The following is a 13,065-nucleotide window of genomic DNA, read 5'->3' on the forward strand; positions in this document are numbered from 1 at the left end:
TCACTGAGATCAATGGCCATGTCAATGGGGTGTTTAGAGCCAATCGGATCTTCTGTGGTGGCAGCATTACCAGAAAACTCACAGACCAGTCGCTTCCATTTTGTCTGAGATGGTTTCTCCACGGACAGGGGAGCTTGGCTGTAATTAGTGACATCTTGGAGTGGACGTGCATGGGCCCTGTGACGTGGCATGTCTCTTGGTGGGGTCTCAGCATGCCCCTGGTTGAGTGCCAGCTCAGACTTAAGATTTTCAGAGTTGAAAGGCTGGGTGTGTACGTGAATAGGTGCAACATTTTCGGTATAACCCGAACTATTTTGCTGCTCGTAAATCCCCAATTCTGCGTCAATCTCATTTAATTGCTCCTCAAAATCAGTCCCCTGATTTCCGTGGACCTGGGCATCAGGAATGGAAGTTTCCGTTACTGACTCTTGATTATGGGGATTTGTATCTCTAATTTCCACAAAATCCGCTCCCTTGTCTGGTGTTTCCTTATCTGTATGGGCAGTGGGGTTTGACTTTGGGATCGATCCTGTCGCCATCGGAGTGGATTTCATCTCCCTCCGCCGTCGTGTAGACATGTTCTCCACCCTATCTTCATAGAAGCCGGAAACCCGAACCACCGTTTTCTTTGGCGAACCTGTCTGCGACGCACGAATCCACGATCCAAATTGTTGATCCTCTACCCTCAGTGTACCTTTGCTTTGGATCCAACTATCACAGTCCCTGTCACCATGGTCAAAACAACCACACCAGTAGCAAAAATTAGGCAAACGTTCATACCTGAAGCTTACCCATGTTTTTCCGCCTTCTTCGAAAGTAACTACCCTTCCTCTGCAGAGTGGCTGATATACATCTAGTGTGACTCGCACTCTAACATAGCTGCCTCCCTCACTGGCAGAGACACTAGTTGATCTATCAACCTGGCCTATCGCTTCACAAATATCTTCAGCGACCGATTTATTTCTATAGCCAATTGGAATATTATGCACTTGAACCCAGAATGATGCCTTGTCAAATTTCAGTTCTTCCAGAGGAGTTTGTCTCTCATATCTCTCCAAGACCACCAAATATTTATCGAAACTCCATGGTTCACTAGAGAGAACCCTATCCACATCTTCCTTGTTATCAAAAATAAATAGCGCCGTGTGAGACCCTTCCTTACTCACCGTGAAACCACTGTCCGCCTTCCATAGTGGCTTAAAAGTCCTTGCCACTGCATCCATATTCAAAGCCCGTTTTGTGAAAAATTGTGCTGCTATGATGTATTCCTTTGAGCATCTATCTTTTTTGAAACAAACATCATCTCCCTCCTTTTCGGAAAGAGATAGTCGATTCCAATGCCATGTGAGATCTTCCATGGAATACTGGATAGAAAAAAACTATCCTTTGAGGAATGAAAGGAAAGAAGAGAACTGTTTCCCAGCCCCCAGAAAAAGTTAACCCACAAGCCCTATACGTAACACTGTCACGCAAGGGGAAAAAAACCTTACAAGAAGGTAGACCAATTCTACTGCCTGAGGTAAGGGAGAAAGCGCCCTCTCTCAGAGACAGAGAAACCGACCAGACCAATGCCTTGGAAATGCATTTTAAGACTCCCACAACCTCTAACTAATATAGGTTGTGTCGCACCAGACCAATGCCTTGGAAATGCATTTTAAGACTCCCACAACCTCTATCTAATATAGGTTGTTTCTGGGGCCATCAGATTTTCCTGAATTTGCAGTTTGCACGTTGGTTTTTATTTATTTTTTTTTTAAATATGGGTTGGGTTAAAGAGCATCATACCTAATCCATTAATCACAAAATTTTTTTACTTTTTTCTGACACATTTTTATCTTTTTTAAATGTTATTTTTTCAGTTTTCTAATACTGTTTAGAAATTTTTTCAACTTTTTCTTACAAATATTTTTTTGTCTTTTCTGTACTTAACCAGCTCCAGGCGGTGCTGGTTAACATTCTCCTTCAAATATTACAAGTCAATTTTGATTTATTCTTATACACAAAATGTTTTTTAAAAACTTTGCGTACCTGTGATTCGTCTAAAAATCACTTTGATTACTTGTGGTATCCGTTAACCAACGTTACCCACCTCTGTTAGTGCCGTTACTCTAACACCATTCCACTCAAAAAGACAATAGCAATGGAATTAAATCACTTTCCTTTGAGAAAATAAAAGCTTCCCTTTACCCGGTACACCTCTGTTCGAGATTGTGATCCACTCCATCAATATCAACCCGTGAAACCCTCAGCATCAAGAGAAGATAGCAGTCCGATCAAAACCCATGTGAAGGACATTGATGATTTTCTCTCTTGATTTAAACAACAGGTACGATTTTGATAGTTAGGGTTCTTGATTTCTTTTTCAAAAATTGCTTGTAGAATTTTTTTTTTTTTTAAATTGCTGGTAGGTTATTTGCTAGATTGCTGGTAGATTACTTGATTTCTTGGTTCCTACTGCACCACGTAAACCAAACATTCATAAGCTCCTGGTCCTTCATTTTTGTCTTGCTAATAAGTCGAAGACCAATTACTGAATTGCTTTCTCATAAGGCTCTTGCATTGGTCTATTTGCAGCTGTCAATTCTACGGGAAAGCTTTCCCAATTTCTGCGACCAGATAACACAGTTGTGTTTTAGAATTACAAAACACATGTTGTGCTTTCCCAATTTCTCTATATTCCTCTTATTGTAAATTTTGGTTTCTGTTTGTTAGTGATACATTATAGCTACCTTTAACTCTATCACAAGGGATGACAAAGTGCATATATCTATAGAGAAAACAGAGGAATATTACAAATGATGATGGTTTTGACCTTTCAAAAAATTTTGTTCTATCTATGGTAAGTTCATGTTGTTTGTTCTTCGCATTATATCATTTGAATTTGGGGTGAAATAATGAGTGATGTGAAGAAAAAAGAGCTGGGATTGACATTCTAGATTTTGCTTCATTACCATACATGTATTCACAGTTCAGAATTTTTCATGCATTTATGGATTGAATTGTTCTGCTGAAATTCTTTAAGCAAAACATATCATGTTCTAAGGATGGCTTTCTAGGTCCAGCAAACTCCAGGAAACCAATTCATTGCCCTAACATGATTTATGGAGGCTTCCATTTCCATGTTCTCTAGCAAAATCACCGCATTACAGCTGATTCAGAATTGCCATTATGCTAACTTATTCTACAATCACAATCAACATTGCCTTGAGTTCTCATTGGAACTTTGGGTTTGGGGATGAAATTGGGTTTGTGCTATACCTTTGTGCTGGATTTGTGTTCCTGATAGGTTATTGATAGAAACACGTGAAACTTCTTTTCTTTTTTTCTTTTTTTCAGCAAGTATTATTATTTCATTTCAACTAATGGGAATTTTAGTAGTTGAAAATTTCAATTAGTGATTGCTCTGATGATTGCTAAAAATACAAAACAAAGACTTTTTTTTAAATGTGCATATTCTAATGCGAATTTTTTTTTTCAAATTGCAGTAATTTCAGTGAAGGTTTCTTGATGGTTATGTGTTAGTGGGTGGCGCCTCCGGCACCATTCCGATGGCTCCTTGCCTTCCGTTTGCCAAGATTTTTGGTGTACATGGGAGGTGGGTTTGTGAATGGAGGTCGCTGCTGAGTGAAAGGGATGGATAAGATGGAGATAAATAATGTTTTGATGTGGCATTTTTTTGACCTTCAGATGTTTTATGTGCCACATGTCTTTCATCCGGGTAAAAACTGGAGAAAATTGAAGAATTTTGAACGGGAGGGGAGCTGGACCCTTGTTTGGTAAGTAAAAAGCCCCTTTTGGATTCTTTTCATTCTTCAAAGAGTTGTTGAAAACACAAAGGCAAAGGTTGATCTTTGAATTGGAAAAAAAGTGGATCTAGAATTCTGCTCAGACGTTCACCATCATCACTTTTTCACCTCCAGAGGTAGAAGAGATGTGCGGATCGGATACAGGAGGGTATTAAGCAGCTTTAAGCCACGGATTTTAGGGAGGAAAGGAAAATCTCATTCTGGTGCTGAATGGTTTGAGTTGTGATTTTGTAAGAGAGGTAGCGTTTTTTTTTTTAAATTTTTATGGATAGTCGTAAAGAAATTAGTAACTTTTCAGATTAGTTTCTCTTCTCCAATCTCCAACACATATGATCAAATGCTTTCTTAAAAAAATTCAAATTGGGAGAGATGTTGAAAATTACTTTATAATTTAATAGAGAGAATTCTAGATGATAATAGACTTGTTGATATTTTCAGGACTAGTTATTTGTTTTTAGAATGCTAGTTCTGTTCAATTGTAAATATGTATTGCTGTAAGCCTGTAAGTTGTTTTTTATATCAAGAACTAAAAATGATAAAAGTCCTATATTTTGTGTAGGTGCAGCAGCTATCTAAATTTTCTTACTGCAATTGCCAAAGTCCTTCACCATGGGAAGAAAAAGCAAATCCCATTCTGAGCCAACAACCAGCACGGCCAAGAAGAAAGTCAAAGCAGTAAAAGAAGATGAAAAAGTCGGCGGCACTGACATCATCTCAGAGCTTCCCCCGTATATTGTGACAGACATTCTGTCACGACTGCCCTTTAATACCGTATTAAGCTGCAGGTGCGTTTGCAAGACATGGCTACATCTTCTCATGGACCCCAGTTTTGCTCAATTGTATCACACAAGAGCACACCCCTGCATCATCCTCCAACCCACATATAAACACCGTAACCAACACCTCTATGCTGTTCATTTTGACAATAGAAATCATGTGCGTAAGTCTAGCACTAGAATAAAATTTGCCACCAAAACTCATTTAAGTATGGGATGTAATGTGAAACTTAGTTTGCTTGATTCATGTAATGGGTTGATCTTGCTAGGCGAGATGTATCAATATCGTTATCACGACTTTGTGAAATTGGGTCAATTATATGTGTGTAATCCTATAACAGCTGAGTTCATCATAGTTAAGCCTGGAATCAAACTACCATCCTCTTCTGTGTGTCCTTGCCTTGGCTTTTGTCCCAAAACTCAAGTATACAAGGTAGTTCTCCTGTCCAAACAACAATATGGAGTTGAAGTTAGAAACAGCATGCAGACTCTTGTGTACACACTTGGAGTGAAGGGTAATGGTCTTTGGAAGAGTGTTAATGTTGGAAATGATGTGCTCGGTTTGCCAAGAAATACTACTTTTCTCAATGGAATTATTCATTGGGTTGTGAGGTCCACTTCTGCACCTCAATTTATATATTCCTTTGATGTAGAGGATGAATGTTTTCAACCAGTTCCACCACCTCCTGAGTTTGTGTCACTGTCACCTGAGCAAACTGCGTGGTCAAAGCCAAGGATCTGTCTTGGGATGCTTGAAGGTTGTCTTACCATTGGTAATGTTGCGAAAGATGCTTCTTATTGCTTTCACATATGGGTAATGAAGAACTATGGTGTCCAAGCATCTTGGACTAAGACATACACCATGCACTTCACGATCCACAAAGAAGTGCTTTTATTGCCCATTTCACAAATCCTAGGGTTATGCCACAATGGTGACATCTTATTCACAAATTACGATAGGAATTTGGTTTCTTTCAATCCAGCAAACTCAAGTTGCAAGATTCATAAGATTGAAAGACTATGTTACATTAAAGTGCTTTCTTATAGTCCCAACTTTTCCTTACTTAGGGATATAGCAAGAGGAGAACCGCTGTTCAATGCCACACTGAGGTAATAAGTACTCTCTATTTGGTGTGTTCAATTGGGATTATAAAGTTGCAACCCCTAATTTTGCAATGCTTGTCTAGTATTGTTAAGAAAGTATTTGTGACAACTTGAAAGATTCAAATTTTCCTATACAAAAATCGCATAATTGCAAAAATGCAAGTATTTTTTTTTGGCTAACTAAAATGCAAGTATGTTTTTTTAATCTTTTAATCCCAAAAAAAAAAAAATGCGAGTATGTTCTGCTCTTGTGTGTGGTGAATATAAAGTGCACTAATAGGCACAATTTCAATTAATCCATTTTCAAACTTTAGAGATTTAGACTTATTTCTTTTATTGCTCTAGATATATCTTTTAACTGAAGAGAAGAACTTGAGAATGATATGATTTGTTTGATGGGAACACAACCCCATGTATAGATTATGCCCAAACAAGTAGGAGTATGATAAATTCACTTTTATTGCAGTTCTCAGTAAATTTTATCATATATATTTTGTACCATTCCCTAACTTACACTGTTGATATGCATTTAAAATAAAATAAAAAATAAAAAAACTGAAAATGTAATCTTTTGGTCAAACCCTAAACTAGACAGCAATGCATTTAAGATTTTGATGTGCTGCCATGTTCAGCTTACACCTTAAGGTGCTTTTATGATTTGTGTTCTCAATCAATGATTTGTACTCAAATTTGCTTTCCTTGGTTTGGCTGAATTTGATTGTATCAGTAAGCTATGGTATTTTTTCTTCCTTGGATGTGTTTGCTTTCATAGCATTACTAAGGTCATAATTTTCTATTGGAAGAAAGGGAGAGGAAAAAAAAAAAAAACACAAGTTTTTTTTATTATGCATATTAATGATGAGTTTAAATTTAGTTTTGTAAGAACACAATTCTCAAAGTAGAAAAAGGCTTCCATGTACTATAACTACTTAACCAGCCACTTTTTTGATAGGTACTAGGTAGATAATGGGGGAAGGGGAAGTGAACTACTTAACTAGACACTCATTAGAATTTAGAACATTATTCAACTGATGAAATTCATCTATGCAATTGTTGTGGTGCCTGCTGATTTTGAAACTCTTGTGCTGAAAATATGGACATTGTCAACCATGGTGGCCTAGAAAGTGTTATTATCCTGATACTCTACCAAATAGATATTTGAAGAAAGAATCTTCTTCCCCCCCCCCCCCCCCCCCCCCCCACCCCCACAAAAAAAAAAAAAAAAAAATTCTTAGATTCTGATGCAAACATAATGAAATTCTCTCTCTAAACTTAGCAGAGAACTGTGAGGGTTTACATTTGAAGGATGAAGATAGAACTACATAGTTTAGCACAAAGATCAGTAGTTCTTTGTGTTCCTCTTTATACATGTTTAAAAGAATAGCTCAAAAACAGCATTCTGCTGGCTTTAAAATTTGTCTCACCAACCGTTCTAGGCTCCAAGGGGCATTAGTAGGTTATGATGCACAAGCTTTGGTCTGTAAGAATATACAGCCACTACATTCTATTTTCTTGTCAAACCTTTAATCTTTTCAACTTAAGATAGGGTGGTGACAGGTTGGAGCATATCAACACCACATTGACAAGTCTGTTTAGCAAATTTGTTAAAGAATAACGCAACCTTCTAACACATTGACTGAGTTTGTGTAAACCCATGTCAACTGGTTTAAGTCTTCTCTATTTGGCCAGTTGTACATTTTGTTGATAAACTAGGGAAAAAGAAACAAATTAGACAATGATCTAATAAGTTAATATTTAATCTTTATGGGTAACTTTGTTATCACTTATCACTTTCATTTTTTTTCTTACCCTCATGATCTAAAACTTAAATTATTTTGATTTTAAGGATTTGTAATTCTTCTTCTTCTATTTCCTTGGCACCCTAAAACCAATTTTAAACCCCATCAACCCTTAAAATTCCCATATATAAAACTCTTAAAATTCTGGTCAGACTTTCTTTTTCCATAAACTTGGGTTTTCTTACTTATTGTAAGCTCAAACTTTACCCTTTTTGTTAATCTTTTAAAACCCTGAATCCAATATGTTTTTGTAAACATTTCAAGCCATTAAGGGGTTAGGACTTAGGAGGGCTTGAGCTTTCTCAGAGCTACAGCTTGGAGAAAGCTTCGGCTGCTTTGAGAAGCAACCCAAGGCTGATTCACAAAATCTGCCTAAAAAGTCCAAGCTGTGTTACAAAATCAGCAAACAGCTGAAATGCCCATGTGTTACAAAACAGCCTGCAGATAACTTCTGTTTTTTTAATATATATTAAAAAAAAATTTTAAAAAACCCTTAAGAACCTATGGAGAAGCCTCAGGAAATGAGGTCCAATTCCTCACCTAAGCTCCTCCAAAACCCCAAAAATAGCTGCTTTTCAAAGAAGTCCTACAATTGTTTCCTTTGAAATTTGTCTGCAAGTTTTCGGCCTCAAAGTTGATATTTTTTCACCCTAAATTTAAAATTTAAAACATACAACCTCTCTATCCACCATTCGGAGAATAAAATCATAAATTTGGGTCAAGTATAAACCACTTAATTGATTAACATCTGATTTTAAGGCTTTCCACCAGCATCATCTTTTCTGGCATATAATGACCAGATTTAATACAGAACACTTTTTTCAACCAAAAATCCAGGCTTTTGTAGCTAACCTTTGACTACAAACCACTAAAGTGTAGGAGTTTCTATAAATTGCTTATTTTATTAAAAAAAAAATCCTCCCAACCAATGCTTGGAAAAGGATCTCTTTTGGACAAGATTAAGAGAAATCTGCTTTTAGCAGCAGGCAGCCATTCTATATAATCTTCACCATTTATTTTCAGGTGCGCCCTTTAAACAGTTTCCCAACCTTTGAAAGCATCATAAAAGAAAGCTGTATGTTGGAATATCTGCTATTCTTGCTGATTGGCATTCAAATAGTCCCTAAATCCTTACATAAAAGGAAGCTGTCTACAATTGGTCCCCATGGCAGCCAAGTGTAGTGGAGACTAATACCTGTTATTTTCTTGCGTCATTTCTTAGCTTCAATGGTTTTCCCCTTGTGCAAATATCACTCATTTATGGGTGCCTGCATATAATCTGTTTTTAAGAAGCACTTTGTGGACCCTTTTGATAATCAATAGTTACAATTCAATGAATTTTATTACCTGTAAAAAAATCAGCAGTTACATTTTAAGAAGTCCTATCCTTTATTGTGCCGAAAATTTTATCCTCCTAAGATAGTAGGAGCCTCATATTTGTGGTCAGGCAATCCAGAGTTTTGCATATTTTGTAATGAGTCCAATGTGTACTATAGGGGTATAGGTGTATAGGTGATTAGGTGTTATTTATGTCATCTTACAGTAATTTTTGTAAAGAATCAAGAAGTTTGTAGTTAGTTAGTTAGTTACAAGATTAGCTAGTTAGTTATAAGATTGCAAATGGTGGAGCCAAGTTAGTTACAAGTTATTAGTTGGTTATTTTGGCCAATAATCCTTGCAAGTAACTTGAGCCAATATTCTCACTTTGGTCTCTTAGATTCTCTCCTCTCTTTTCACTTCCTCTTTGAAGGTACCTACCTCAAATTAAGTCAATCCAGCAGGTTCATTACATGATATTTTCTACTATTTTTGTCACTTCTTTGGAAAATTCAAAAGGCAAAAGAACAAGACATCATCTGCAAAACATCAGATAGTAAGGCCCAATTTCTTGACTGTTGGTGAAATTTAAACCTTACTTATGTCTAGTGCCTGATATCAACATTGTAGATAAGTATTCCATTCTCAAAACAAAAAAAGTTGAGGTGATATGGTTGACCTTGTTTGGGGCCCTTCCAGCATTAGAATGTCAAGCTTCATTTGATTGAAACAGAGCCTCAATGTAGTTGCACAATATATGATACAAAAATATGCGCCCTTCAGTATTTCTTCAATGAATTCCCATATAATGGAGTCATACCAGTGTGCCTTGGAGACACAATCTTCTTGTGATTTTCCATGCTAACTCTTGATGATAAAGAATTGTATCCGCTATTTTTGTGGCTCTTACAATGATGCTTGAGCTTAAGCATCTGATTTCTCTGCCTTTGGTGGTCAAGTCTATAGGTATCAAAAAATACCATATTGCTTCTTTTTGTCATGTCTTCGTCTGATACATGGGAAACTTCAGGAATGAAATGACCCAAATTTATAAATAAATTTGATTGGATGCATTAATTAATTTTATCATTTTATTCTTTAGTTCAGTATAGTGTTTTATGTTTTTTTATCCAGACATAGTTGCATGGACTGTAAATCCTGAAATGAGCTTACCATATGCTTCAAGCATGAAATTATTTGTACTATATATATGTATTCCCATTTTGTATTACTTGATGGCAACCTGGAACTATTTTGGTTGAAGGGATACATGTTAGAGGGCTAGCAGAGGAAGCCATTTTTGGTAGACAGGATTTGGGTTAGTATAAATGTATACAGGCATAATGAAGATTGTGAATATGTTAACAACATAATAATTTTGGTTTAATGGAATTCACTGAAGGTAACAAACTTTTTGTTATATTAATATTGAAAAAAGATCAAAAACCAGGTTACACTAGATGTCTATTACCTGGAGCAACAAGAGCATAAAATAAAACAAAAGACAGAAAATACAAAGCTAATAATATCTCAAAGAATCCAAGGAATCTTGGATCCCCTCAATAGAAAATGCCATAGATGATGAAGTCCATTCATAAAGAGTCCTCAGCAGATAATACTACTTCAATTTCCCCACACTTGACTCCATTCCCTCAAAGCAACAAGCATTAAGCTCTCTCCAAAGACACTATATGAGACACAAGGGAGCTGCTTGCCAAATCCCACCAACCCCATACCTTCCTATCCACCATCTCCAACATGCAAGCAAATCATACACTGCCCAAGAGACACGGAAGATACCAAACAACATAGACTACTTCTTCCAAACCACATGATAATGTAAGAATAAATGATTCACATCCTCCCCAATCTTCTTACACATATAACACCACTTCATAACAATGATGGCCCTTCGTCTGAAATTATCAATTGTTAAGACCCTCTGTAGAGCCACACACCATGAAAAGAGAGCCACTCTCAGTGGAACTCGAACTCTCCAAATACTTCTCTATGGGAACACTACACTCCCCCCTCCCCCTCTCTCAAAACCTTATAGAAGCTCCTCACTTGAAACCTTGTAGTGGGTGAAGGTGTTCACACCAATTCACCAACCTCTCCAAGTCTAACCTTAGCGTCACAAAGATCCTCTAAAAATTGCATCACAGATTCAACTTCCCAGTCTTGTATTGCTCAATTTAGCACAGGATTCCAAGAACACTGACCTTTAAGAATCTCCTTATAACCTACAACTGTGGCTTTTTATTGTTTCTTGAAAGTAAAATTAAATGGGATGTCTCTCCTTAAACTAGTCTCCACTCTCCCCCCTGCCGTCCATCATGCCTGAAACGCACTTTAGTACCCATACCATTGAAAATCCACATTAAATTATCCCAACCACGGCTAATATGCTTCCACAACCCCACTCCATTAGGCCCCCACACCTCACCTGTACACCAGTACCCTCCATTGACGCCATATTTGGATTCTATAGCCCTTCTCCATAGTGATGTATTTTCAATTGCATAGCGCCATAGCCACTTACCCAGGAGAGCCTGATTAAATATCATCATCTTCTTTATCCCCAAACCCCCATGGCACATAGGTGCACGAAAAGTATTCCAATTGGAATTAGGGAACAACCTATTTATGAAGATGAAATCTTCCTTGTTAGAGTCTTCTTGTAAGTTGCATCAACTCTGTTGCCTATTTTTAACATTTGTCGTAAACAATTTTATCTTTTTAATCCTCTGGAGGATTTTCATCACCTTGCTATTTGATTTAAGTGCTTTCTGCAGTAATTACAGTGATATAAAAGTTGCTTTTATTTTGACAGCATATGTAATCACAGTTGTAGTTGAAAATGTGTGATTGATGAATTTTAATTATTTATGTCTTAAATCTTGTACCATGCATAACAACACGACTCCAATGGTGATGGAAAACATGACATTTGGGTTGTAAAGGTAAGTTATTCATTTTCTTGTCTTTGTGTTTATGGTTTAATCTTCTTGACAAAGGTTTCAAGGCATGAGTTCTGGATCCTAAGTTATGGAATGGAAACACTGTTTTCAATTTGTCTGGGTTTAGTTTTACTTGGTTTATATAAAAATTTAGACTGTGCTTCTCTAGATAAAAGGCCTCCTTTTCTTTTTTTAATTTTATTTCATAGGAAATTTTAATGAAAAAAATACATGAATAATTGGTTGGGCTGCCATGTTTTTGCTTTTATTTTTCCTATTTGTTTTTCTTTATTCTTAAAGTTTTTGCCTACATTGTAGGTAGAATCTACGAGGATTATCAACTTCTGATTGCCACATCAATTTGCAAGATCTTCATAAATGTTTTGCATCACTTTTGGAGCAATACATTTTGTTAAGAGTATATGGATACTCTCCAGCCTCCTGTGCCAATGACATTGCCAGAAACATGTATGACCACTGTGTTGGCATGAACTCAATGCTAAATTATGCTAATTTGGATTAAATATGACATCTATAAGCTTATTCACGAATACATTATTATATTTGAGTGTGACTTGTTTAATAGTCAAGCTTAAATTTGAATTGTTTGGTAAACATAAGAATATAAATTTTTTTCCCCAAAATATAGCTCAAATTATTCATGAACAATTTAGTTCACTTATGACCAAGGTAAAATTTTATTTATTTTTTAATTTTACTGGAAAATATTATTGGTAATGCTTTCAAAACACTATTTTTTTTTTCTAAAATTTCCTTGTAATATTCTAGAAGACATTAAGTCAAACCCGGTAACCTAAGGAAAGTCATAATTGCATTGTAATATTTTAAAAGAGAAAAAATTAAAAATCAACTTGCAATGTATTGTTATATTATTTAGTTCTCATAATTGCACTGTAATAGTATTTTAAAAGATAAAAATTCAAAATCATTTTGCAAAGTCTTGTAAAACCTATATTATTTAGTTATAGGCTATTTTGATCATATCTTAATCCTTATCAATTCCAACCCAACAACCACCATGGAGAACAAAGCCAAAGCAGTTGAAGAACATGAACATTTATTTTTAGAAAAGCATAAATATAAATATATTTATGTAGACTTGAGATTGAATTTTGTAAATTTGTAAATGAGTTTATACAATATCAAATTATTATTTGTAGTTTATTGGTAATATAAACAATCAATTTGTAGTAAAAATTATATAATTTTTAACAACAAAAGGTTGATGAATCTAAAATAATATAATTTCAACTATAATTTAGTTATTGATTATTAACATAGA

General features: G+C 35.8%; 1 protein-coding gene across 11 annotated transcripts in view; it reads left to right on the top strand.

Annotated features, from left to right (window-relative positions):
• The first annotated feature begins 2,035 nt into the window (after positions 1-2,035).
• LOC126702769 (F-box protein At3g07870-like) overlaps positions 2,036-13,065 on the top strand; it is a 101,973-nt gene continuing 90,943 nt past the window's right edge. For 3 of the 11 annotated variants that reach the window (XR_007647841.1, XR_007647843.1, XR_007647842.1), the window contains exons 1-3: positions 2,062-2,326; positions 3,486-4,045; positions 4,366-4,591. Coding sequence is in view for 3 of the 11 variants with exons in the window: in XM_050401607.1 (XP_050257564.1) it covers positions 4,416-5,692; positions 12,081-12,084 (1,281 nt within the window). In the remaining 8 variants the exon portion in view is untranslated. Of the gene's footprint in view, positions 2,327-3,485; positions 4,046-4,365; positions 5,693-12,080; positions 12,346-13,065 lie in introns of those variants that run through there. The other 8 variants (XM_050401609.1, XM_050401608.1, XR_007647844.1 and 5 more) reach the window with 6 other exon arrangements.

Source organism: Quercus robur, chromosome 10 (assembly GCF_932294415.1).
Source record: "Quercus robur chromosome 10, dhQueRobu3.1, whole genome shotgun sequence".
NCBI classification, from domain to species: Eukaryota; Viridiplantae; Streptophyta; class Magnoliopsida; order Fagales; family Fagaceae; genus Quercus; species Quercus robur.